This window comes from Nicotiana attenuata, unplaced genomic scaffold (assembly GCF_001879085.1).
Source record: "Nicotiana attenuata strain UT unplaced genomic scaffold, NIATTr2, whole genome shotgun sequence".
In the NCBI taxonomy this organism is placed as follows: domain Eukaryota; kingdom Viridiplantae; phylum Streptophyta; class Magnoliopsida; order Solanales; family Solanaceae; genus Nicotiana; species Nicotiana attenuata.
Window position 1 is genome coordinate 58,362 of NW_017674290.1, and position 26,313 is coordinate 84,674.

Here is a 26,313-nt window from a genome sequence, read left to right on the forward strand (position 1 = left end):
GACTAGTGATTCATTTTATTTGGGGAAAAAAACCAACGAAAAAGAAAAAAAGAGAGAAAATGATCGCCTTCTATTTGCTGTTTTGGATAAGGGAATGCCACATGCCAAGGAAAAACTGGAGCCACAGTTGTAAAAAAGGAAATGGTGTATTTATAAAATAGAAACTTCTTTTAGAATGCAAAAGACAATTAGTATTTGTTTTATAATTTTGTCCATTATCTTAACTTCAACTTGAATAGAGTATTTGAAGTAAAAAAACTGATTTGAAGAGTATTTCAATTGACATAATGATTTTCATTTTTCACTAGCAAAACTTGTATTCCCTTCTTTCCAAGTTAAATATATGTCTAAATGAAGTTCGACTCAAATACTCATTTTTCCAAATTTAACAATTATTATCCAAACGAACTCTGCTTTAAAATTATGAAGTGTTTGATTAATTTTTTCTTTTTTCAAAACAAGGTTTTCATAATTTTGAAGCAAGACCAATTATTTTTGGCTAAGTAGCCAGGTGGGCTCGTATAGGTGGCCACTAAACGACGACGTAATTGAGTCTTGCTAATCTGTCCTTGAGCTCTTCTATTATTTGCTTGTAGATTGCGAAGTTCGCAACTGTCCAAACCAAATAGTCTTCGCCGGCGGCCTGTGAAAGTTTTCCTCATTTCTCGGTTCGTGATCTTACAATGTCATGGTTTGCTCGATCTATCGCCAACACACTCAAACTCGACGACGATGACGAAAACGACGTCGTTTCACGTCCAAATCACGATCACTCCACTGTTGAGAAGCAACAAACAGATGATGATTCATCATCGCCAGTATCACCATCACGCGGCGTCAAGGAGGACATCTCAGAGCTGACCAAAACCCTAACCCGTCAATTTTGGGGAGTGGCTTCATTCCTGGCCCCACCGCCTCAATCCGAGCCCTACAAACCTTTAGAGGATCCGAATTCAGAACCGAATCGTAATTCGAATGACGAAGAATCCGACCCGGCAGGGATCGCGGGTTTGCGGAGCGATATTGCTGAAATTGGCGGCAGATTCAAGACTGGAATATCAAAGCTGTCGAAGAATATTCCTGTCTCCGAAATTACCAAAATGGCATCCAACTTACTGCAACTGGGACCAGAGGAGGAGGAAGAAGAAGGTAGAGGTGCAGTAGGTGTTACTGAGGAAGTAGTAGCTTTTGTGAGGGACATTGCTATGCATCCTGAAACTTGGTTGGATTTCCCTTTGCTCGACGACGAAGACGACGAAGGTGTCTTTTCCCTTTTTCATTTTCTACTTGAACCTGCCCTTTCATACTTTCGCTGCATTTTAATACTCACTTCAATGCTCTAGATCAAACCTTCTAGTGCTACTTTTAAGGCCGGGGGGGGGGGGGGGGTGGCTAACGAAAGAAGAAATCGGAGATTGAAAAGATGGCTTGAGCATGAGAAGACTTCCCTCTCTTAGCCGAATATGATAGTATGAAATTAAACTGTCGGATTAGACTTGTAGCTTGCGAAAGATCACCCATCAATTCACACTGGCCTAAAACTGAAACATTTCAATTACTAGGTACCAGCAGGAAAGATAGAAAAGATGGAAGCTTTATTGAGGTTTCAATTTGATTAATGCAGGATCCCGTATACTGGGGTTCCAAAACTACTGCCTTGATCTGTTCCTGATATATATGTTGGTTGTGCAAACTCGACCATAGCATAAGAGATTGTTAATTGATGTGGTACTGTATGATAATTTGGTATTTCAAATTTGAACTAGGGGATCAGAGAGGTTGAACTCCTTCTTGGTTAGTGGTAAAACATTGTCCTAGCAAATGAAAATTGTGTGGAATCAAGTCCTTAATGGAATTAGAAAGAAAAACGAAACTTGAATAGAGGTAAAAGATGCAATGGTTGTTTGATTACTTGAAAGTAGAGGGATAAAAGTTGCAAGCGTTGTGCACAGATATCTTTTGCATGTCCACCAGTCAAATGGTGAAATGCTTATTTATGTGCATTTCATGATGAAACGTTACCCTTTGGATTTTTGCATCACTGCCCTTTTATTTATCAATGACTTAGGTCATATCTGTACTTATTCACCCTAAACAAGGCGCTGAACTTTTATTAATACCCCCATTATGATCGTGACATTTAATTATATATGCTGACTCTCTTTCTCACTTCAATTTTCTTATCTTGGACTTGAAGAGGTAGTTTTTCTGCGCATTTACATGAGTGGTTAGTCTTAACTCAACAGACAACTTAATGTTTTTATGTCAGTTGATGACACCAATTCACTATGTTCTGTTACTTTTGGATCGATCTTTCAAATTGTTTACCCTACTAGCCAAATAAATATTATACATTCTTACTCTTAAAAATTCTAATTGCATGTTTTCTGCTTCCCTACTTTGCTGGCTAATCTTTTTTTGATAAGGTGAAGACTTGCTTTGCTGGCTAATCTTGAAGCCCTTAATTCATAAACTATTGGTTATTATGCATGGCAATAACTCTTTCCATATATGTGGCTATCACTACTCCTAGTGTTGTTGTTGTTGTGTAGTCAATCATGTGTACTCTTCGTTGTGTAAACTTAAAGGGAATATTAAGCAGTTAGCTCACATCAATTATCTTATGGTTTTTCCCTTTACAGTAGATTTTGACTTGTCTGATGCACAACAAGAGCATGCATTAGCTGTTGAACGCCTTGCTCCAAGACTGGCCGCTTTGAGGATTGAGCTCTGCCCAGGTTACATGAGTGAGGCTCGCTTTTGGGAGATTTACTTTGTTCTTCTTCACCCTAGACTGGATAAACAAGATGCTGAACTTTTATCCACGCCCCAGGTAAGGCACTGCATGTAATGCCAGTAATGGTTCCATTTCTCATTTCCATTTATTTTTTTACACTTTTCCTAAGCCGAGGGTCTACCGGAAAAAGGCCCTCTGCCTTCTTGAAGGTAGGGGTAAGGTTTGCGTACACACTACCCTCCCCAGACCCCACTTGTGGGATTACACTGGGATTGTTGTTGTTGTTGTTGTTGTTGAAGTGATGTTTTTTTTCTTTTACCAAGAAAAACAATCTTTATCTGCAAAGGTAGTAGAAGCCATTCCATGCATAACTTACCATCTATGATTAGTTGGTGACACCAATTGACTCTGTCTACTATGTAGCTCTTGTGTTACTATTTGTAATCGAATGCTGAATAAGTCTTAAGGAGCATAGGGAAAAGTATCCTTGTGAGATAATAGACACAGTTGGGACTATCCTAAACAGAAAAAGTTAATCTGGGATTTGAGAGAACACCACATATCATGATTAATTATGGGGTTTAGAGAAATTCCTGGCCTCTTTTGATTCTAGGTGAACAACTCTTATGCAGTTTTTTTTTGGTAAATGGAAGTTGTTATGCTGATGTGTAAAGGGCAGCCCAGTGCACTAAGCTCCCGCTATGCGCGGGGTCCGGGGAAGAGCCGGACCACAAGGATCTATTGTATGCAGTCTTACCCTGCATGGAAGTTGTTATCCTGATGTGTATGGGTCAGAAAAGCTTTTTCCCCAGTGAGAAGCTTTTTAGCTTATTTCTCGTTAAACCAATGCTAGTATTTCTGTAGCACGCAATCTGCACCTCCTTTTACTGTTACAATTGCATCTTCATTTGAACAAGCCATCAGAGCTTAGAGATATTCTTTATCCTATTTCTGATGCAGTACTATTCTTGGGCCTTCACTACTGTACATGTGAAGCCATTGTGGCCATTCATGGGAGCTAGTCAAAACATCTTCATACCTTTCTTTTCACCATGAATCTTTCCTCTCCTTTTCTGTTTTGCTGCTTGGAAATTCTCATGCTCCTCTATCCTCTCATCTCTTTGACTGTTGAATGCTTCAAGGTTGTACTTCTTTTCTTAATGCATTACTTTTTGTTCAAATTTTTCTGGTGAGCATCCTATGATTTGCCTTGGGCTTCTTGTTACCCCCTGGACCCCCTAATTTGTACCATAAACGTGTATTGTTCAGTAGTGTGCCTGTGAATGAGCAGGGAGGGAGAGACAATAACCTGTCAATCTATATAATGAGCATGACTCCAGTATTGAACTTAATTTTAAAAAAAAAACAATCGAATACTGAAACTTATTTTAAAAAAAAAAGAATCCAATACTGAAGCAGAGTGACTGGTCATGCTTGGTTAGTTAGCATATGATCAGAGCATGCCCTTGTTAAAAGGTGGTCTATGTGCATGGTAACTAATCCTTGATTCCTCGTACTCGAGAATGGCTGCTATTAACCTTTGGTGCTAAAAATGCTAATCCTGTGTGTAGGTTGTCAGAGCCAGGGCCTCATTGGCACACGAGTTACATAAGCGAACCAAGCCAATAGAAGAAGATTGGTCAAAAAAGGGAACTTCTGAATCAACTGACAGGAGTGGCTCTCAACATGAGGAGATGCTTGCTGTCCCGTCCACTGCTGTTTCTACGGATGTGGTTCAAGAGATGCCTAGTGTGGAATCTTCCACTTCACCTACAGTTTCCGGCTCTGGTAAGGATGTGCGCCCTGTCATTAGTGAAAATCAAACTGTTGATAAACTCGTGGTTGAAGGACCTATTACCAATAGCAAAGATGAAAATCTGCAATCTGCATCGGTTATAAAGTTAGAGGAGAGTGATGAAGAGGATGCTGATGATTGGTTAAAGGAAGAAAGCACAGAAATTATGGGTACTAGTAAAACGGGCATGTCCATTGAGAATGATGAGGATGTGTCCTTCAGTGATCTTGAAGAGGATGATTCAGATGTGCCCGCAAATTCAAAGAAAGTAAATTACAGTTCTGATAAGGACTCACGAGATTGGGTCCAGTTGAGGAAAAGCTCCAGTGGTATCAGCTCTGTGAATCATAGTGGTTCTGTTAAGGAAAATGTGCAGAATCCTGATAGCAAAGAATCAAATGATTGGCTGGATATTGATGACATTGAGGTGGCATGACCTTATGTAAGGTTTAAATATAGTTATTTCCGCTCATTTATTGTTGTGAATAGTTGTTCCCTATCCTCCTTTCTCCGCTCTGCGCTAAGAATTCTCAGCTATATGTTTGTACATAGAACGCATAATGAATAACAATTGGGTTGCTCCCATTATTACACTTATGCAGTTTTCTTTTTAAATTGATTCTGCCATATGGTGGCAATGCCATTTATGTATAACAAGAGAAAATTACAACAAGAAAGTTGAGTTTGTGCTTCTGCATAATACTCCATTAAGGCAGAATGGACATGCCCATTTGAATGACAAAAAAACAATTAAGCTCTTTACAATACTCTCTTCCTATAACTTACTAACTATATGTGTACTTGCTGCATATCAACTACACATATGTTAGTCCTTGTTAGCAGATGTCTTCGAGGCTTGCAAGACAGTTTTTGTGATATTAAATGCTGATGAGGTGTCTACCAGAATTCTGATGGTGTCTTCCTACTTGTTTCACTATATGAGCATTATTCAAAGGAGATAATTCCAAATTTGATTGTGAAGTTTAATTAGGGCTGTCAAATTTGGCCCAAGCCCAAATGACCCCCCCAACCCGCCCAAGGTTGGGTTAGTTATTGACCCGTCCATTTATTGAACTTAGCTCATCTTGACCCAACCCATCTCAACCCATTTAAAGTTGGGCTAATTTTTAGCCCAAATTGATCCATGAGTAAGTTTGTCAAAATATCTTAGAAATAATTTTATTTTTTGATTAATATTTTAAATATGACCATAACAAAAGCAAAAAAGCCTTATTTAGTAATTATACAATGTATAAGAAAGTAACACATATTTTAATTAAAGTTTAATAAGAGTTGGGTGGGTTGGGTTATGACCAGAATTTTAACCCATCTTGACCCAACCCATTTTAGCCCAAGTAACTTTTGGGCGGGTCAATTGACGCAACCCATTTTGACCCGCCCAAAATTGACCCAACCCGCCCATTTGACACCCCTAAGTTTAATCAAAGTTAATTGACCCGTGTAATCATCAAAAAGTCGTTTAATGAGTCTGACCTTCTTCCCTTGTTTAGTTAAGGTGTCACCTCCAGCTTAGTGAGACCAGTTACTTAAGTCCACTGATTAGAGTAGTCCTAATGCTTAAGCCAGGTGGTAAATGAAATTTATGGAATGTCGCTTTCCCTTTTTTCAGTGCCCAATTCAGAATCTGTTGAAAATTGGCGGGGTTGACTCAACTGTTAGAAGAGGGAGGGAGCAGTTGATAGAGACACCACTGGTTGAACTTCAGAACTTGCACTTGTTTTATGCTCCAAAGCTATGTACATGGTATCGTGTGTCTATCATTATTTACAAGTGTTGCTAATTATTTACAGAGGGATGATGCTATGTATTTACAAAATAAGATGGCCAACACACACAAGCATCTCCAGATCACCGGTTGGAATCTTAGGATTTTATAGGTCTGAAATTGCTAGAAAGCCACTCAACCTGAGACCACAACAAGCTTCCTAGCGAGAAACCAGGTTTGTCTTGCTTGCTGCTGCTGTGGCTAGTGCTTACGCTAGGGCTTGTATTTGATGAAGAAGTGGGTTGAGAAGTTGATTTTCCTAAGGATTTATTTACCACCAGGACAGTGCCTCCAATTTCTCTTCGTACTGTCTCCAAGGTTTCTGGGTTAACAGCTTGTCCTGAAGCATCTTTTACATAGAACGTGCCAACTGCTTTTTCGCCTTGTATCCCAATCTCGGCCCTGCTTATGGATAATCCGTTCTCCCGAAACACTCTTGTAACGTCTGATAACAATCCTACCCTGTTTTGAGTACTAACATCCAGCCTCAATCCCTGTACAAATCATAAGTCACTTCAAATTGTGAGTACCTTTCTCTAGGGCAGTAGGGAAGTTGAATTGAGAAAATATACTGTAAATGTTGTGTTAGTCAATCCTTTGAAACTTACATGGGATACTCTCCTCTCAGTGGCAGCCATCAGATTTTGGGTCAGCCTACGTCTTTCACTTTCTGAATCCAAAGTCCATCCATTCTTGTGTCTCACATAGTATTCCTGAGATTTACATGCATACATAGAAATGTTAGAAACAAAGCATGAAGACCGTCCTGTCTGGCGCAGAACCTCTAGGACTTTAAGGAGCAGTTAGGCAAAAGTAATAGATTTTACCTGAATGGCAATGGATTCAAAAGAGCTGATGGAGGCGTGGAATACGACATATTGCAAGTCTGTTAGGGTACAGATAGTGTCAAATAGTAATTTGGGTCTGTCTACACTCCTCACAGTAACTATAGAATAGCCTTTCTGCCTACAATTTTCAACCTTTACTTCTGTACCATTACATCCCTTTTTCTGCCTATATACTTCATCATCTGCACTCGACTCATAATCACAGGAACAACATTGCTCATAGTCTCTGTCAGCAGCCATCAATTGGTGGAGCCGCCTTTCAGTATGAGTTTGGCTAGCTGCAGGTGCTGCGAGCCTCACACTCCGTCGCTCCCCATCATAATGGTGGGCCTCTACAACATTCTCCAGTTGGGCCTGTACTTGTGCCACGCGATAGGGGTCCTGGATTGGCCCATGCTTCAGTTCATCTTCCACGTAGACAATGCATGCTGCTCGCTTGTTATGTGTCCATGCCACGGCAGCAGACACGTGGCAACCCAACTCGGCCAACACAGCAGATATCTCAGACATTAGTCCGGGTCTATCTATCCCCGTCATCTCCATGGCCATGTGCTCCATTGAAACATGCCTTGCTCTTACATTTCTATCAACACATGTTTGGACTTCCCTGGAACCTCTTCTACTAGCACAAATAGCCTGTCAAACACTAAGCTTGTTTTAGTTAAATGTTAATTTGAAAGAAAAACAATATACTATACTTTTGGACAACAGTTGCCAGCATACTTCTTTGCTCAGCAATTTCTTTTAAAAAAAATGAAACGAGTAAAGAGCAAGAGGAGGGAAAATTGAGCAAATTAACTGCTTTGTTGGCCTTATCCCTAAAACCCACTAAATGGTTTTTGAAATACTTAATTTAAGTGACTGAAGCATAGAGAAAGTATAGACTAACCTCTTCGATATAGTGGATGAGGCTTTCGTCAGTAATTTTGTTCCCAAGTTGGTCAGTCACGTGGAAAACTGGTAAAGAAGCAAGAAAAAACAAATCTTATAGTTGTGGATGACTCAGAAAGTTGTTAGTTGCATTTCTATATTGGATTATAATATTCAGACCAGCTGTTGATTCATTCTTGATTTGCTGTTGGGAAAGATGTTTAAGCAAATTGGTGAGATGAGAAAGGTATAGAGAAAAGGAGAACTAACCATCCATTAACCAGCCACCATCAGAGCATATGTATGATTTTGAAATCACAAGGTCGAGATCAGTTAGAACTTGAACCATCTCCAGCAATATACCGTGTTTGTTCGCACTATCAACCTGTGACACACATGTCACAAACAACAACGAATACGTCTCAGTCCTGGTAAGACGGAACCTATGGGATCCCCTTAATCTAGAGAAGGGTCCAATACTCGCTACTATTCTGGGACAATGAAAAATTTAAAAAAATTGTTCAACTATATCCGCACATGGTTTAATCTTAAGAAAAATATATAAACTTATCGCCTAACTTAAATAATTACAACTATAAAATGATGCTAACGCAGGTTTATACGCTGATACTCTTGTACGGTAGGGGTTCTTTAATTAGTTCTTTTCGAATATCTGATGGAACCCATTTAAGTGGTAGGTACCCCCACTCATGCCAAAACAACGCAAACCAAGTCATTATCTAACACATCAATTGGTATTATCATCCTTTCGAATAACCAATGATAGAAGTTTTCCAATTAAAATGGAACAGATTACAGAGAGAATAATAGCAAAATATTCTTCTTTAATCTTTACTTACCTTCACTATAGTGCAGTCTCGGCAGGAATCATTATCAATGCACACTCTGAAAAGCCAACAAACAAGAAACAAATAAGCTTCCCTTCTATACGAAATTAAAGCATGATAAAAACATATGTATGTACTTCAAGTGTTTACACCAAATTAATTTAGTTTACTATGATTAAGTGATAAATTGAAGTGATAATGTGTCTTAATTAAGTAACAATTGTTTATCGATATTATGTGAACCGGTGTAAACATTATTAAGACTGTTGTAACCTGGGAGGGTGAATTCTTTCAATGAGTGATTCGAACTCAGGATCACCATAGGGTTTGTAAGCAGAAATCTCCATAATGTCCTGATCCTCAAAGCTCTGGAGTTTAACTTAGCTTGAAGCTGTAATTGGATTCTGTAATATGCAAATACATATAAGGTACAACATGTGAGAAAAATCAAAATTTATATAAAACTGGGCAGCTGCCTATAATTGAAAATCAAGAAGTTGGACGTAGTAATATACAAACAACAATGGGAACGCGTGGAAATAAAAAAAGATAGGTATGATTTCTTAAACAGCGAAGATTTTGAGATATAAATTTCCAAGAAAACACTTCCAAATTGATGATAAGTAGTTCACGAGCAGCAGTAATCATCCTATAACGAGATGACGAAAGAGGAGATTCATAACTCAGGGGAGGAAATTCTTGATATTTTTTTCCTCACTTTCTTGATAGAGAAAATTGGAACTTCGAAGAAAGTAGCAACTCCCAGCTAAGATTGAATGAATGCAAACGAAAGTTTTGAACAGACATATAATTTGACAGAAATCTTTTGGATTTCAAATAGGGGAAGATTGACAGAGAAATTTACAGCTTGTTGATTTCACTTTCTGGGATTGAATTCTGAGAACAAAGAAAGAGAAATATGTATATATAGTAGGAGACAGAAGAGTCAATATAGGTATCAAAAACTGCAGCTAATAGAGATGTATGGGTTATGTGGCTCTCCTAACTATGTAAAGGGGAGATCCGCACTTACTGTTTCTTTTTCTTTTCAGCCACAAGAAACTCCCCTTCACCTCTCTCTCTCTCTCCTTTTCTTCTTTTCTTTTTCCTTTTTCCTTTTTTTCTTCTTCTCCAAGTTTTCTACGTATTTATTTGGTGACATTATCTGTTTAATCTTTTCGGCTGTGCTTTTATGGAGTGTTCGTGAGAGTCACGAAGGAGGGCATTTGAGTAAATATATGAGCTGGTCAAATCGTTTATCAATACCTTTTATGTTTGTTTGTTTCATTTTACCTTTAATAGCACTACTTTACAAAAATGGCATGATATATTTAAAAGGGAAATTACCAGCTATGTCCATTTATAAGTTGCTCATTACAAAAATTGGCCAATTGATAAAATATTACTAATATTAGTCAATTAGCTATTTGTACCAAAAAAATATTAAATTTTTGCTTTGTTTTGAGTGGGTGTTATTAGAATAGATTGGGCACAACTTAAGGAGCTTGAATCTCAGTTTTGGGATGATTTGGTGAAGTTTTGAGGTGGTTTGAATTGAAAATTCGAAGTAAAAACTGAACATGAAAAAAAATGATATGTGTATCACATTGTGTATCATTTGTGTATCACATATGTATCATACTTGTATCAATTGTGTATCACATGTATATCCATGTATACCTATGTGTGTGATACATGCGTGATACATGTTTGATACTTGTGTCGCAGAAGACTTTTTTGAACTCGATTTAATTACGAATTTTGATACAAAACCAGTCCAAATCACCTCCAATCTTCCTCAAATTTTGTATATTGACTTATCTATATAATTTCAATGAATTTCAACTATACCCATTGAAAAAGTTCCTTTTTTGTTTAGATTTTTGGAATATTGTATAGATTTTTGTATTTCATCACCTTATTTGCTACCCCGTCCATGAAATTTCCTTTCCGTCTTTTATCTAATGTTGCTAATCACGCTTAAAAATATGGAAGGTGATTTTTGCATGTGATTCTTTGAGAGAAAGAATCTTATTATTTGGTTTTTCAATTTTTATTGGCTAGTTTTGGTAAGTCTATGACTAATGGCTAGAGGTTGGTAAGTTGAGATTTATTAGGGACATTTGTATAAGTTTCCCATATTTAAATTCATAATATTTAAAGGTCTTTTGTGATATATTATTCATCATGGTCGAGCTACAATTTTCATTACGGGTGATCAAAATATAAATTATTAGAATCACAAATAAGTTAAAGGGATTCAACTTATAAAATATATACATTAAAAAAGAATTCCTAGCTACGCAATTATAATTTCTCATGAAGGAATATCAATGAACACCCTATAGACAAAAATGACTCTACATTTGATCAAATTAAGACACATAAAATAAAACAAAAAGACATAGTTTATTGAAGCAATCATAATTAAAATACTTATAATATGACCACGTATGTACTGGAAAAGTATTCTGAATGCTACTATACAAACACATAAATACTACTATTTGTTATCCTTTAATATTGGGCTTTCTCTACGCACATTCATATTACAAAAAATTGAATACATATATGTACCAAAAAACAGGGAAAGTTAAGGCTGGCGAGACATATTAGGCGTACGTTGGCCGTGAAGCTTTACGTTAGGGGTGTGCCACGAGTACGGTCAAATATGGGCGTGGCAAACTCCTAGATCCACTGCGGCGGCTCGGGTGGTTGGTGTCGATACGTAGTTGCCAAGCGAAAATGGTGGCCGCGAGTGAAGCACGTGATCCTTTCTCTTTATAGTTATGGTCCTGCACGTTTTTTTCCAACTCTTTTTTCTCCGTTCTTACTAGATAAACCAATAGGTTAATTGAACACAACAATTAGCATGCATCACGTGACGTACTAATGAAGTTGTCAAACTTATTATTGCTACTACATAATAATCAAGTTGATTAAAGAAAAGGAACACTTGAATCTTTATGTGAATATGATAGCCGTCATTCACATTAGTCTAATCCGAATATTAGATCAGCCGATAAAACCTTGCTATAAGTAGAAAAATTCAATTACTAATCGATGCTCTTGATTTAGAAACTTGTAGTTGTCTTCTAAGTCTACTAAAATGATTTTAACTAAGCTTTGACATGATCAACCGTTGTTATGAATTTTCATTGATTGCTCGACAAAAAGAAATATAATTTTGGGTGTATTAGGTATGAAGGAAAATATTTTCCAAATTTTCATACGTGGTTGACTTAAATATTTTGAAAAATATTTCCTCATGAATTCATTTTCTTCAATTGGAGGAAAATGACTTCCCTGCCAAAAGGAGGAAAAATATTTCCCAAAATTCTTTTTCAGCCCTGTTCACCCTATTTCTTACCTCCACCCCTGCCCCCACCCTCCCCCTCCCGCCCCACACCCTCCATTGTGCCCACCCCCACTCCCTCCAACCCCTCTCCATGATATCGCCACCATCACTTCGGCCCTTCGACCCCGACTTACTACCCTCCCTCGATCAGAGGCGGATCCAGGATTTGAGGCTTATGGGTTCCTACCGTAATTTCAAATTAATATGCAATAATAACTGGGTTCACAGTTAGATATTTATAAATATTTAGTGAATTTCTTAATATAATTATAGGATCTACGCAAGAGTTACTGGGTTCCCGGGAACCCGTATCCAATGCTCTAGGTCCGCCCCTGCCCTCGATCATACCCATTTCGTCTCGTATGGTATTTGCCTATATTATATTTTTTCCAATTGTTTGGCTCAAAAGTTAAACAATATACTTTGTAAGCTAGAAAACAATCAAAAGTAAGAAAAGGGTAAATCGTAATCAAATATAATAAACCTAGAGATGTAAAGATGATGTTAATGTTGTAGATCTAGTATGGCAAAGTGATAATATGAACTCAATAGAATATGTTCGTTTGAGGTAGAGATAGAGAGAGAAAGCCAGAAAATGAGAGAGTTGTATTATTCCAGAACCCCCCCACCCCCTTTACAATGTGAAGGTCTCCTTTATATAATAAGAGACATTCCTCGAAAGAATCAAAAAGTTACAAAGACAGGTAACATCTCCCTAGTGAAGACACTGAGTCCTAAACGATGTCGCTTTTGTCCCCACGTCCGAGTCGTACCCGCTATGTTAGTCGGCGTACACTCACTGGGCGTACCCACTGGCGTAGAGATGCTGACGGTCAAATTTGACCCTATACAGTTAGTCCCTCCGCTCGTTGGAGACGCATTCGGTGGGCGTCTTGATGGGCGGAAATGCGAACCTCGGCTTAGGAGAATTTGACCTCGACCAGGGGCGGCAATATGAATGAGGTGAAATATATGACGTTGTTGAGCCACTGACGCGTGGCTTCCTTTTTGGAATGACGTCATCGCCTGTATGCGTCATTATTATATTTGCCCCCGAGGCGGTTCAGAGGATGATGTGACATTTTGGTTTCCCGCGCACGTTTTGAATCATGACTCTTCGATTTCTGTGCAACTTATCCCTATAAGTAGGAGAGAGGTTCGATTCGATTCAACTTTCAAGCCTTCAGAAAGTATTTTCTGATTTACTCCTTTGTCTTTCCTTCCTGTAACCGTTATTTCGTGAGGGACTCTCCCACTTCTGTTGAAACCACACTTCCTATCGCCAGTGCTTCGTTTCTTACGTAGTATAATCATAACAAAACGTGGACAGAGTAGTGAAAAGGCCAAAGATAATGCCCCGTCCAGGGTTCCGCCATCTTCCGGTGGTGAAGGGGAAAAGGCGGAGAAGGCCCTTGTTCCTCTCAGTGTAGACAACGTCCTTCCGAAGGAGATGCATGTTCGCAGGGATTTTCCAACTAAAAGCCCAGACCTTCCCTGGGTGCACAGCGTTTTATTACAATCCCACTTAGATGATCTTCGAGAGACGCACCATATTCCGGACCACGTGGAAATGGTTCCGGCCGAGACGGACTATGCCAATGTGCACCGGCCTGGATATTGCACATTCTATGAGTACCCGTTCTTGATCGATTACAATCTTCCAATCTACCCCCTGATGGAGGAGCTTTGCCGTTTTTACAATGTGTGTCCAGCTCAGCTCACTCCTTACGCGGGGTCCGGCCCGTGTGGGGATGACGACAGGTAGATCCAATCGCCGAATTCTGATCCCAGGAGGGTATAACCTATTGCAACACAGCGAGCAGGCCGCAGCGGATATGACCCTGCTAGGTGCGGCCTTTGAGCGTGAAATGTTAAAAGGGGTTAGCGACGGGGAATTATCCCGGAGGGTTGCCGGCGCGGCCTTGCAGGTATTTTTCGATTTTCTTCATGTACCGTAAAGTAAATTTTGATGCATACTGACTTGCCTTTCCTCCTTTTCCTCTTCTTTAGACTCTCATCTTGGAGGTAGAGAGGGGGCGGCGAGCGCAAAGGAAGGTAGCCACCTTTAACAAGGTGGTAAAGAAATATCGGCGGTGCCGCGTCAAGCATCAGGCGCTGGCGGACCTACTCAAGCAGGACACGGAATTTCGGGTTTTCCGTGAGGGTTTGGAGCAGTCGGAGGCCCAGCTGAAAAGGGAGGGTGGTCGAGCTGGAGCAGATCGACGAGCAGCTGATGACCGCCCTGGCTCGGAACATTGAGCTGGAGACTCTTCTCCAGTCTAAGGAAGAAGAGTTGGAGGTTGGCCGTGGGGTAGCGGCGGAAGCTGCTGGTTTGCGTATCAAGGTTGCCGCTATGACCACCGAACTCGATGCCAAGACGGCTGAGATTGAAGTCCTTAAGCGGACTGCTGCACCAAGGCCTGATGAGGATGCGCATCGTGAGGCGCATGATATGTGGGTGTACGCCGAGGCCAGATTGGTCGTATTCGAGGAGTTCTTAGCTGCGGGTCGAGCTACTGAGGTGGAGGTTCAAGAGCAACGGCGCATAGCCCGTGTCGCCCGTGAAACTTGTGGGTATAGTTCTGATTCCCCAGTCCGGGCGGGCTATAACTCCGAAGACGTCAACCGTCTAGAATCCGGCTCTTGGATCTCTACGGCCTATCAGGCCGAGGACGGCGGTGGATGAGATAGCGGTCCGACGGGGGGCAGTGAACAGAATGGCGAAGCCCTTTAGGACTTGTATTCATTTTGTTTTGCTGTATTTGGAGACGTAAATGGGTTCTTTTGTACATGTATTTTTGGATGATAATGGAAGTTATACTTTTGCTGTTATTCTTTTCTTTTTGTACCTTTTATTATGGCCTTAGCCATTATATCGTTGATGGCCTTAGCCATGTGCGTAACTTCGACTGTCGTCGAGTTACTTGCCGTCGTAGTCGAGCTGGGTCGACTTATCGACGTCGATGACCTTAGCCATTATATCGTTGATGGCCTTAGCCATGTGCGTAACTTCGACTGTCGTCGAGTTACTTGCCGTCGTAGTCGAGCAGGGTCGACTTATCGGCGTCGATAGCCTTAGCCATAATATCGTTTATGGCCTTAGCCATAATGTTGTTGGAGATGGCCGTAGCCTTTTACACGTTGAGATGGTCGTAGCCGTTTATACATTGGAGATGGTCGTAGTCGTTCATACATTGGAGATGGCCGTAGCCATTCATACATTGGAGATGGCCGTAGCCATTCATACATTGGAGATCACGCTAGTCCAGTCCCTTTGTCATGCCAGTCGGGAGGACGTATGGAGTGGCTGGTATGCTAAACTTGTTTCTCAAATATCTCCAGGTGTCCCCTCTGTCGCCTCGTTAAAAACCTCCCCGAGAAAACCCAATTGGGACAAAACCTGGGTAAGGGAAAAATAGTGCGACTCGGGAGACGCCTTTCAGAAATGGAAATACTTGAGGTGGGCGACGTTCCAATTGTTTTGGAGCATTTTTCCTTCCATTGTTTCTAATTGAAATGCTCCTTTACTTGCTGCCGCTGTGATTTTGTAGGGTCCGTCCCAGTTGTTGCCCAGTTTTCCTTCGGTTGGGTCTTTTGATGCCAATGTTTTGGCTTTGAGGACGTAGTCCCCCACTTTGAGTGGTCTTATTTTGGCTCTCTTGTTGGAGTATCTTTCGACTTGTTGTTTCTGAGCCACCATTCTTATGTGGGCCATTTCTCTTCTTTCCTCGGCCTCATCGAGGTCTTGAAGTCTGTTTACGTCGTTCTCTGCTCTGCTGGTATGTGAATACCTTAAGCTTGGTTCGCCGACTTCGACTGGTATGACCGCGTCAGTTCCGTAGACCAATGAGTACGGCGTTTCTCCTGTGGAGGATTTGGGTGTGGTTCGGTGTGCCTATAACACTTCCGGTAGTAGCTCGGGCCATAGCCCTTTGGCTTCCTCGAGTTTCTTCTTCAGTATGTTCAGTATTGTTTTATTGGAAGACTCTGTTTGGCCTTTGGCGGGGGGGTGATATGGCATGGAGAGTATCCGCTTGATATGCCATTTGTCGAAGAATTCTGTTGTCTTTTGGCCGATGAATTGCCGTCCGTTGTCGCAGCTGATTTCCTTGGGGATGCCGAAACGGCAAATGATATTCTTCCATATGAAGGCGATGACTTCTTGTTCGCGTATTTGGGCGTACGCTCCTGCTTCCACCCACTTGGAAGAATAGTCAGTTAAAACTAATAGACATCGTACCTTCCCTCGTCCCGCTGGTAGGGGACCGACTATGTCCATTCCCCATTTGATGAAGGGCCATGGGGAAGTGACTGAGTGAAGTGGTTCTCCTGGTTGGTGTATCGTGGGGGCATACTTTTGGCATTGTTCGCATCGGCGAACATATTCCGCTGCGTCTTTCTTCATAGTGGGCCAATAATAGCCGGTCGTATTATGCAGCGCACGAGGGTGCGGTTACCTGTATGGGCGCCGCAATGACCTTCGTGTACCTCTTCGAGCACTGGTTGCGTTTGTTGCGGCCCTAGACACTTGGCTAGGGGTCCGCCAAACGTCCTTTTGTAGAGCTCGTGGTTTATCAGGCAATACCGGGCGGCCTGTACGCGGAGCTTCTTGGCTTTTTTTTGTCGAGTGGGACTGTTCCATCCTGCAGATAGGATACAAATTGGTTGCGCCAGTCCCAAGTCAAATTTAAACAAAGTACCTCAGTGTGATCAATGGCCGAATGGAGGAGGGTGACCACGCTTTCTTTGTTGAAGTTTTTAGTGGTTGCGGCCAATTTTGCTAGGCTGTCTGCTTCAACGTTCCGTGCTCTCGGAACTTGTTCGAAGCGACACTCGTCGAACTCGGTTATTAACCTGTGAATTTTTGACTGGTATTTTTGTAACCTCTGCTCCTTGATTTGGTAAGTCCCGGTGACCTGGTTCACCACGAGTTGAGAGTCGCAATGGAAAACGAGTCGTCGAGCTCCATACATGATGGCTAGTTTCAAACCTGCAATAACACCCTCGTACTCGGCTTCGTTGTTAGTCATCTCGGGGCATCGTATGGACTGGCGAATTGTTTCGCCCGTGGGGACCTCGAGAACGAGTCCCAGTCCCGATCCCGAGGCATTAGCGGCGCCATCAGTGTAAAGAGTCCATAGGTCGGCGTTGAAGGGGGCACGGCGTGCCTCTAATTCCGCCTCTGGTAGTATTTCTGCGCTGAAGTCGGCTATGAAGTCGGCAAGTACTTTCGACTTGATGGCGTTTCTTGGATGATATGAGATATCGTGCTCATTGAGCTCTATGGCCCATCTGGCGAGTCTGCCTGATAACTCAGGCTTGTGTAGGATACTTCTCAAGGGGAAGGTCGTCACTACTTTTATGGGGTGGCATTGGAACTAGGGTTGGAGCTTCCGTGAAGCTACGACCAATGCCAAAGCTAATTTTTCAAGGTGTGGATACCGTGTTTCGGCGTCCACTAAGGTTTTGCTAATATAGTAAATAGGAGATTGCGTACCTTCGTTTTCACGAACTAGGACTGCGCTGACGGCGACCTCGGATACGGCCAAATATACCAGCAGGGGCTCGCCTGGATTTGCTTTGGCCAGCAGTGGCGGCGAAGATAGGTATGCTTTCAATTTTCTTAAGGCCTCGACGCATTCCTCATTACACTGTAACCCATTGTCCTTTCTCAGCATATTGAAAAACTTATGGCATCTGTCGGAGGATCGTGAGATGAACCTAGACAAGGCGGCTATTCGCCCCGTCAGCTTTTGCACCTGCTTTTTGCTGTTCAGTATCTTGGGTATTGCGTCTATCGCCTTGATCTGATCTGGATTGACTTCGATACCTCGTTTTGATACGAGAAACCCTAAGAATTTTCCTGAGGCCACGCCGAAAGCGCATTTCTCGGGGTTCAGTTTCATCCCGTACCTTCTTAATATCTCGAAGGCTTCTTTCAGATGGTCGATGTGGTCCTCTTTTCTTGTCGACTTTACCAGCATGTCGTCGATATAGACTTCCATAGTCTTACCGAGCTGCTCTTTGAACATTTTGGTGACCAGTCTCTGGTACGTAGCCCCTGCATTTTTGAGCCCGAAGGGCATTACCTTGTAGCAGTAAGTCCCTTGGTGGGTGATGAAAGTTGTCTTCTCTTGGTCCTCCTCGGCCATCATGATTTGATTGTAGCCGGAGTAGGCGTCTAGGAAGCTCAGTAGTTCATGTCCTGCAGTGGGTCGATCAGTTGGTCGATGTGGGGTAGTGGGAATGAATCCTTTGGGCATGCTTTGTTCAGATCAGTGAAATCAACACACATTCTCCACTTCCCGTTTTTCTTTTTGACCATGACGACATTGGCGACCCACTGGGGGTACTTTGATTCTCTGATGGAGCCGTTGGCCAGTAACTCGTCTACTTCCGTACTGACCGCTTCGTTGATAGCGGCGTTGAATTTTCTCCTCATCTGTCGCACGGGCGGATGTAGTGGATCGACATTCAGCTTGTGGGTAGCGATGTCTCGCGGGATTCCCGGCATATCTGAATGGGAAAAGGCGAACAAATCTACATGGTTAGTTAAGAATTCACGATACTTACTTGGGTTGGCGAGACCGTGCCCGATATAGGCTTTCTTCGTAAGATTGGTTTCGTCCAATTGGACTGGGTCGAGATCTTCGACCGTCGCTTTACAGGCCTCCACGACGTCGGGGTCTTTGATGGCGTCCGTTGTCGGGTTGACCTTAGTCCCCGACACGGCTAATTGCTATGCCTCCGCGCTTGCCCCCTTTAGCTGTTGGGTGTGGGCGCAGTCTTGGGCTATTTTGTAGCATTCTTGTACGGTGCGTGGCTCGCCTCGAATACTGAATACTCCCCATGGGGTAGGGAATTTGATCACTTGGTAGAGGCTTGAAGGGACCGCTCGCATGGCGTGTATCCACGGGCGTCCTATGATGACGTTGTACGCCGTTTCTTGGTTCATCACGTGGAAAGTTGTTTCCAGCGTGACTCCTCCCGCTAAGACGGGCAGTGCTATTTCTCCGGACATCCGTTCCACTGCATTGTTAAAACCGGTTAGTGTTATGCAGCGCGGTATTACCCTATCCTCGAGTCCCATTTGTACGAGGACCCTTGGGTGGATAATACAGGCGCCACTTCCGTCATCGATCATGACTCTTTTAACATCCGTATCAGCGATACGTAAAGTGATAACTAAAGCATCATAATGAGGGAAAGACAAACCGTCGGCATCAGACTTATCGAAGGTGATACTATCTTCGAAGTCGTCATACCGTTCATGGGCGATGGTCCGCTTTAGTCTGTGTGTGGTGGCAAACTTGACGTGATTGATCACTGACTCGTCGCCGCCTCCGACGATCATGTTTATCGTGCGCGCTGGGGAAGGTAGCTTCGGCGGCCCGAGGGGTTGTTCTCGTCCGCGTGCAAAGTTGATTTTCCCTTTGTCACTGAGTAATTCCCTCAGGTATCCCTGGTTCAGCATCCTGACCACCTCTTGCCGTAGGCCTATGCAGTCTTCGGTTTTGTGTCCCCGTTCCTGATGGAACTCACATAGGGCGTTTGATTTCCTTGTGGAAGGGTCTGATTTCATCTTCTGCGGCCACTGCACCTTGGTGCCCAGCTTCTCTAGTGCATACACTATTTCTGAAGGAGATACACAAAAGTTATGGGCGGTTAATAAAGGGGGCGTACCTCTTTCGTTTCGGAGTGGGGCGACGTGTCGCTGTAGCGCGTCTGTATGCCTTGGTGGCGGATGGGAGGATCTGGTGTATGGCTGATGTCGATCCCTGTTGGAGCGGGGGAGTTGTTCTCGTCGTCCTTCGTTCCGTCGATCTCTCCTTGTTTCTGAGTGTATCACTGTTAGCCGTTGGGTCGGCCCATTAAGATCGTCCTCGTCCGCTCGTACCTCGGCGCAATAGGCGTTGTGGATTTCCTCCAACGTGGTAGGGGGATACTTCATGAGGCGGCTCAGCAGCTTCTTGGTTGCCTTCGAACCATCCCTGCTCAACCCGTTCTGGAAAGCGGCGACTGCCATACCTTCCGATACGTTTGGTAGACTCATCCTTACCCTGTTAAACCTTGCCAGGAAGTCCCTGAGTCCCTCTCCTGTGGTTTGCCTGACGGTGANACTTTGTGGTGACCTCTCAACCAAGCCACTCAGAGTGCTTGTTAGCCATCTTTCCAGTAGCTTCTTGATCGCTGAGGGTGCTTCCGTAGCCGCAGATGTGGAAGCACCCTTTTCGAAAAAGATCGTCAGATCTTCGGATGGGGAAGGTGAGATCTCCGCACCCGATGTGATACTAGGGGTTGCATTCAGGATGCCATCGTCATTGGCCTCGTTGAGAGGGCCAAGGAGATTGGTAGTGACACCCAATATAGCTTTTGATCTTGTGTTATTCTCAGCCATCTTTTGTGTTTGTGTGGTTTAGAGAATGGTAGTTGGTTGTTCTCTAGGTGGATACTATGATTTTGATTCTCGAAATCCCCACAGACGGCGCCAAATTGTTTGGCTCAAAAGTTAAACAATATACTTTGTAAGCTAGAAAACAATCAAAAGTAAGAAAAGGGTAAATCGTAATCAAATATAATAAACCTAGAGATGTAAAGATGATGTTATTGTTATAGATCTAGTATGGCAAAGTGATAATATGAACTCAATAGAATATGTTCGTTTGAGGTAGAGATAGAGAGAGAAAGCCAGAAAATGAGAGAGTTGTATAATTCCAGAATCCCCCCCTTTACAATGTGAAGGTCTCCTTTATATAATAAGAGACCTTCCTCGAAAGAATCAAAAAGTTACAAAGACAGGTAATATCTCCCTAGTGAAGACACTGAGTCCTAAACGATGTCGCTTTTGTCCCCACGTCCGAGTCGTACCCGCTACGTTAGTCGGCGTACACTCACTGGGCGTACCCACTGGCGTAGAGATGCTGACGGTCAAATTTGACCCTATACAGTTAGTCCCTCCGCTCGTTGGAGACGCATTCGGTGGGCGTCTTCGATGGGCGGAAATGCGAACCTCGGCTTAGGAGAATTTGACCTCGACCAGGGGCGGCAATATGAATGAGGTGAAATATATGACGTTGTTGAGCCACTGACGCGTGGCTTCCTTTTTGGAATGACGTCATCGCCTGTATGCGTCATTATTATATTTGCCCCCGAGGCGGTTCAGAGGATGATGTGACATTTTGGTTTCCCGCGCACGTTTTGAATCATGACTCTTCGATTTCTGCGCAACTTATCCCTATAAGTAGGAGAGAGGTTCGATTCGATTCAACTTTCAAGCCTTCGGAAAGCATTTTCTGATTTACTCCTTTGTCTTTCTTTCCTGTAACCGTTATTTCGTGACGGACTCTCCCACTTCTGTTGAAACCACACTTCCTATCGCCAGTGCTTCGTTTCTTACGTAGTATAATCATGACAAAACGTGGACAGAGTAGTAAAAAGGCCAAAGATAATGCCCCGTCTAGGGTTCCGCCATCTTCCGGTGGTGAAGGAGAAAAGGCGGAGAAGGCCCTTGTTCCTCTCAGTGTAGACAACGTCCTTCCGAAGGAGATGCATGTTCGCAGGGATTTTCCAACTAAAAGCCCAGACCTTCCCTGGGAGAACTGCGTTTTATTACAATCCCACTTAGATGATCTTCGAGAGACGCACCATATTCCGGACCACGCGGAAATGGTTCCGGCCGGGACTGACTATGCCAATGTGCATCGGCCTGGATATTGCACATTCTACGAGTACCCGTTCTTGATCGGTTACAATCTTCCAATCTACCCTCTGAGGAGCTTTGCCGTTTTTACAATGTGTGTCCGGCTCAGCTCACTCCTTACACCTTGAAGGTGTGCCGTATTATGACCACTTATGCGGCCTGGGCTGAGTGCAGCGTCTCGGTCCACCACCTCTTACAGTTATTCAGCCCTGGTTACCTGAGGGGTACCATGCTGCAGTTAAAAAGTCGTGGCACAAGGGGCTTGGTTGTTAAAGCCGATGATAAACCCAACCGCCGCTTTTGGCGTAAATATTTCTACAACAGGACGGAGCACCTGGTGTCGAATCCCGAAGGGTTCCCGGAAAGATGGAATCCAGAACATAAGTATTTCTACTCGTAGAATTCAGGACTGCTTGCGCTTTTGACCATACGGCCTTGTGATTTCTTTGCTTTTCTCCCTTTTTTATTCGCAGCGAGGGCTTCCCCACCCCAGTTTACTGATGACATTAAATCATGGGTGGAAAGAATAATACCTTATGCGGAGGAATGCCGTACCTGGGCTGCATTTCTTCAACATTACGACCCGTCAGGTAATTCTTTGGCTACGGTTTGGGAGTTCCCTACGTTCTTGTTACCTGACTTATTCGCGTTGGCAGGTCGGAGCGCCCCTAAGAAGAAGAAGAAGAACGTCGTCACATCACCTGGGGCGGGGACTGACTCTGAAGACGGATACATACCCTGTGGCTCGCCCGGTGATGGCGCTCCGGAGGTTCCTCGATCGCTGCCCGTGGCGGCATCCACGAGGGAAGCGACTCCTTCAATGCCATCCCCACGGGCTGTGGAGGAGACTTCTGAGAGCGAGGAGCCGCCGGAAAGGAAAAGATGCCGGTTGATAATCGGCAAGGGGATAGCCACAGAAGACGAGGGGGCGAGCGAGCCCCGTCGGGAGTCAAGGCCAGTTTTTATGGCAGATGCCATCCGTTCCGGGAGGTTGGCTCCCCAAGGGGGGGCGGTTCTCGACGCCAGCCCAACACGCATTCCGGAGAGCGGCTCGTGGGCTGCCGTTGGAGAAGCGGGCGATGATACCGAGAGGGTGGGCCCTGAGGCCGCCCAGGCGGATGCAGATGCTAAGGCCATAAATGATATTATGGCGAAAGCCATCGACGCCGATCAATTTAGAGTGTGGAAATGTAAAGCATAAATGATATTATGGCGAAGGCCATAAATGTAAAGCAGTAGATTCAGTTTACACGTGGCACCAATCAATTTAGAGTGTGGAAATGATTTGTAAGTGGAAATATTACAGCGTACGTTCACCACAGTCTGAATGTATATGAGAAGAAACCAACTCAAAGCATTTTATTTGTAAACCTTACCTTTCTTCTAATTTGTTTTATGTTGGGCTTTACCCAGAATTTAAGGCAAATGACGAACCTAACGCATTTTCTTTTAGTTGTAAATTGGATTCATAGGAACGCTAACTCATGTTCTTGACCCTTCTTTGGGCCTAGTCTATATATACTTCCCGAAGGCTCAACTTTCAGTTGGGTACACCTTATAGGCCAGCACCGGCAAGGCAACAATGCAGCCAATTTAATTGGGACATTTGCATCTATACCCGTTTTTTGTACCACATTTTAACTTGTGTCCGCTTTACAAAAAAAATTGCAAGCGTACCCGCTTTTTCACATAACTTCAGCACACGGGGCTGAAGTAGCAAAGGCAATCATGCAAAACTTCAGCATTCTAGTAGCCGGGCCTGAAGTTCAGCTCTTGAGCTGAAGTTATTGTGTTGTAACTGGGAAACTTCAGTTCTAGAGCTGAAGTTTTCGTGTTGTAACTGGGAAGCTTCAGCTCTAGAGCTGAAGTTCTTGTGTTGTAATTGGCTACTTTTAACTCCCTCTCTGTAATGCACATAACACATGATACTCATCTTCATTGTTATGTTAGCTTTATGCTTTATTAGTCTGCAACAGAACTAGACACTTAAGATATGGATTGCATCGCTAACAAAAGATTAACCAGAATTATAGCCAGTTATAGCAACTGAATCAGGATGGTTATCTACTATAGCAGTAAGTTCTTGCATAGCTAGCAAAACCAAAACACATGGACTGTTAACAACAGAAGCATATGGACAGCAGCAGAAATGATCGAAAGCTCAAGAAATAAAGTGTGGTCACAGCTTCATTTAAAGCTAGTGGAATATAGTTAGCAGGTATTTAAATAACAAAATATACGGATAGCAACCAAAATCATCAAAATTACAAGAAATATAGTGTGGTCTCCGCTTCATACAAAGCTAGTGGAGTAAGTAACATGAGCAGACTGAAGTTTTCGACGCAAGACCAATAAAAAAACAGGCTCTGCATTTTGTCTTTTGTTGAGAAGAAGAAAACGAAGGAGGAGAAGAAGGAGGAGAAAGGGAGCTGAAGTTATTTAAGAAGTGGGTACAAGTTAAAAGTTTTTAAAAAAGTGGGTATAGGTTAAATGGGGGCGACCAAATAGGGCGCCCCGTGCAATTTTTACTAAGTGGAGCATACACGGTTGGCCCACAGTGTAACTTTTAGACAACATGGATTTGAGAATCTTTAAATAAATAACCGGTCGATTTTACTGTTTACTTTTCTAGCAATATATATATATATATATATATATATATATATATATATATATATATATATATATATACACACACAACATAATACAATTTTACTACAACTTTACTACAATTTCTACAATGTAATGTGTCATGTCTTCTTCTTCTTCTTCCGAGTTTTAATATGAAATTCAGCCAAAAATCAAGTCTAATCTTTACCAAAACACCCTCAAAATTGAGATATAAACTCCAAACCATATTCCCAATTGTTTGCAACAACACCCAATCCAAACAAATAATGGTTTTTGAAAACCCAAATTCGAATTCAAAGCTTCAAAGCTTTTTAATGGCTGCCGATGGTGGAATTGTTGTTGTCTTTTCCTTTGCTTTACATTACTGAAATTAGGGAATGAGAGATAGAGAGAGACGTAGAGAGAATTTTCAATTCTTGGCAACAACACCCAATTCAAACAAATAATATTTTTTTGAAAACACAAATTCGAATTCAAAAGCTTTTTAATGGTTGTCAATGGTGGAATTGCTGCTCTCTTGTGCAAGATACGTGGGGGAGGGGGGTGGGATGTGGAGAGAGAAACGTGGGGAGAGTGGAAGATACGTTAGAGTGATTTTAGGACACTAATTATTATCATTAATTCTCTTAATAATGTACAATAAATGGTAATTGGGTATATAAAATGTAATTATAGTAAAACTTGAGTAGGGAGGATAATATAGTTTCATATAGTGTATAGGAATGTAAAAATCTCGAAAAGGGATTTCATTCCTTATACACTATTTGAAACTTTTTATATATATAATATATATATATATATATATATATATATATATGTAATATATATATATATATATATACAACATAATATAATTTTACTACAACTTTACTACAATTTCTGCAGTGTAATGTGTCATGTCGTCTTCTTCTTCTTCTTCTTCTTTTTCGAGTTTCAATCTGAAATTCAGCTAAAAACAAGTCTAATCTTCCCCAAAACACCCTCAAAATTAAGATATAAACTCCAAACCATATTCCCAATTGTTTCCAACAACGCCCAATCCAAACAAATAATGATTTTTGAAAATTCAAATTCGAATGCAAAGCTTCAAAGATTTTTAATGGTTGCCAATGGTGGAATTGCTGCTGTCTTTTCTTTGCTTTAACATTACAGAATTAGAGATTGAGCAGATTGAGAGACATGGAGAGAATTCCAAATTCTTTTGCAACAACACTCCAATGAAACAATAATTTTTTTTGAAAACACAATTCGAATTTTAATAGCTTCAAAAAGTTTTTAATGGTTGTAATGGTGGAATGCTGCTCTCTTGTGCAAGATACATGGGGGGGGGGGGGGGGGGGGGGGGGGTGTTGGTGAGAGAGAAACGTGGGGACGAGTGGAAGTATACGTTAAGAGTGAATTTTAGGACCTAATATAATAATTAATTTCCTTAAAATGTAACATAAATAGTAATTGGAATATATAAAGAATTTAATTATAGTAAACTTGAGTAGGAGGGTAATATAGTTTCATAATAGTGCATAGGAATGTAAAAAATTCGAAAAGGGATTCTTTCAATTCCTATACACTACTTGGAACTCTTTATTTTAGATAATAATAATTATTAGTATATATATATATATATATATGAACAACATAATACATTTTTCTACAAATTTTAACTACAACTTTAACTACAATTCCTCAGTGTAATGTGTCAATGTTTTTCTCTTCTTCGAGTTCAATTTGAAATTCCGCCAA

The 26,313-nt window shown here is 42.1% G+C and overlaps 2 protein-coding genes across 6 annotated transcripts; one reads left to right on the forward strand and one right to left on the reverse strand.

The window, feature by feature from the left end:
• The first annotated feature begins 548 nt into the window (after positions 1-548).
• LOC109218355 lies at positions 549-5,151 on the forward strand. 2 transcript variants are annotated; one of them, XM_019382715.1, is made up of 3 exons: positions 549-1,260; positions 2,643-2,833; positions 4,309-5,151. In XM_019382715.1, the coding sequence occupies exons 1-3, from the start codon at positions 684-686 to the stop codon at positions 4,966-4,968; spliced, it is 1,428 nt and encodes a 475-aa protein (XP_019238260.1). In that variant the 5' UTR covers positions 549-683; the 3' UTR covers positions 4,969-5,151. The 2 variants fall into 2 exon arrangements, with proteins under 2 accessions (XP_019238260.1, XP_019238261.1); XM_019382716.1 differs by having other exon boundaries at positions 553-1,260; positions 2,646-2,833.
• Positions 5,152-6,247: 1,096 nt separating this feature from the next.
• On the reverse strand, positions 6,248-10,025 carry LOC109218356 (ACT domain-containing protein ACR1). Of its 4 annotated transcripts, none has more exons than XM_019382719.1 (8): positions 9,918-10,025; positions 9,158-9,288; positions 8,897-8,942; positions 8,307-8,421; positions 8,056-8,123; positions 7,146-7,802; positions 6,927-7,031; positions 6,248-6,812 (listed from the first exon to the last, which is right to left on the reverse strand). In XM_019382719.1, the coding sequence occupies exons 2-8, from the start codon at positions 9,229-9,231 to the stop codon at positions 6,417-6,419; spliced, it is 1,461 nt and encodes a 486-aa protein (XP_019238264.1). In that variant the 5' UTR covers positions 9,232-9,288; positions 9,918-10,025; the 3' UTR covers positions 6,248-6,416. The 4 variants fall into 4 exon arrangements, with proteins under 4 accessions (XP_019238264.1, XP_019238265.1, XP_019238263.1 ...); XM_019382720.1 differs by lacking the exon at positions 9,918-10,025 and adding an exon at positions 9,750-9,901; XM_019382718.1 differs by lacking the exon at positions 9,918-10,025 and adding an exon at positions 9,603-9,901.
• Between the last annotated feature and the right edge of the window lie 16,288 nt (positions 10,026-26,313).

Excerpts from the sequence above, each read along its gene's own strand:
- LOC109218356 (XM_019382719.1), bottom strand. The coding sequence starts at position 9,231 with ATGGAGATTTCTGCTTACAAACCCTATGGTGATCCTGAGTTCGAATCA. Across the intron at positions 8,943-9,157 it reads GAAAGAATTCACCCTCCCAG|AGTGTGCATTGATAATGATT; the intron begins GTTACAACAGTC and ends TTGGCTTTTCAG. Across the intron at positions 7,032-7,145 it reads TTGAATCCATTGCCATTCAG|GAATACTATGTGAGACACAA; the intron begins GTAAAATCTATT and ends TGTAAATCTCAG.
- LOC109218355 (XM_019382715.1), top strand. The coding sequence starts at position 684 with ATGTCATGGTTTGCTCGATCTATCGCCAACACACTCAAACTCGACGAC. Across the intron at positions 1,261-2,642 it reads CGACGACGAAGACGACGAAG|TAGATTTTGACTTGTCTGAT; the intron begins GTGTCTTTTCCC and ends TTCCCTTTACAG. Across the intron at positions 2,834-4,308 it reads AACTTTTATCCACGCCCCAG|GTTGTCAGAGCCAGGGCCTC; the intron begins GTAAGGCACTGC and ends TCCTGTGTGTAG.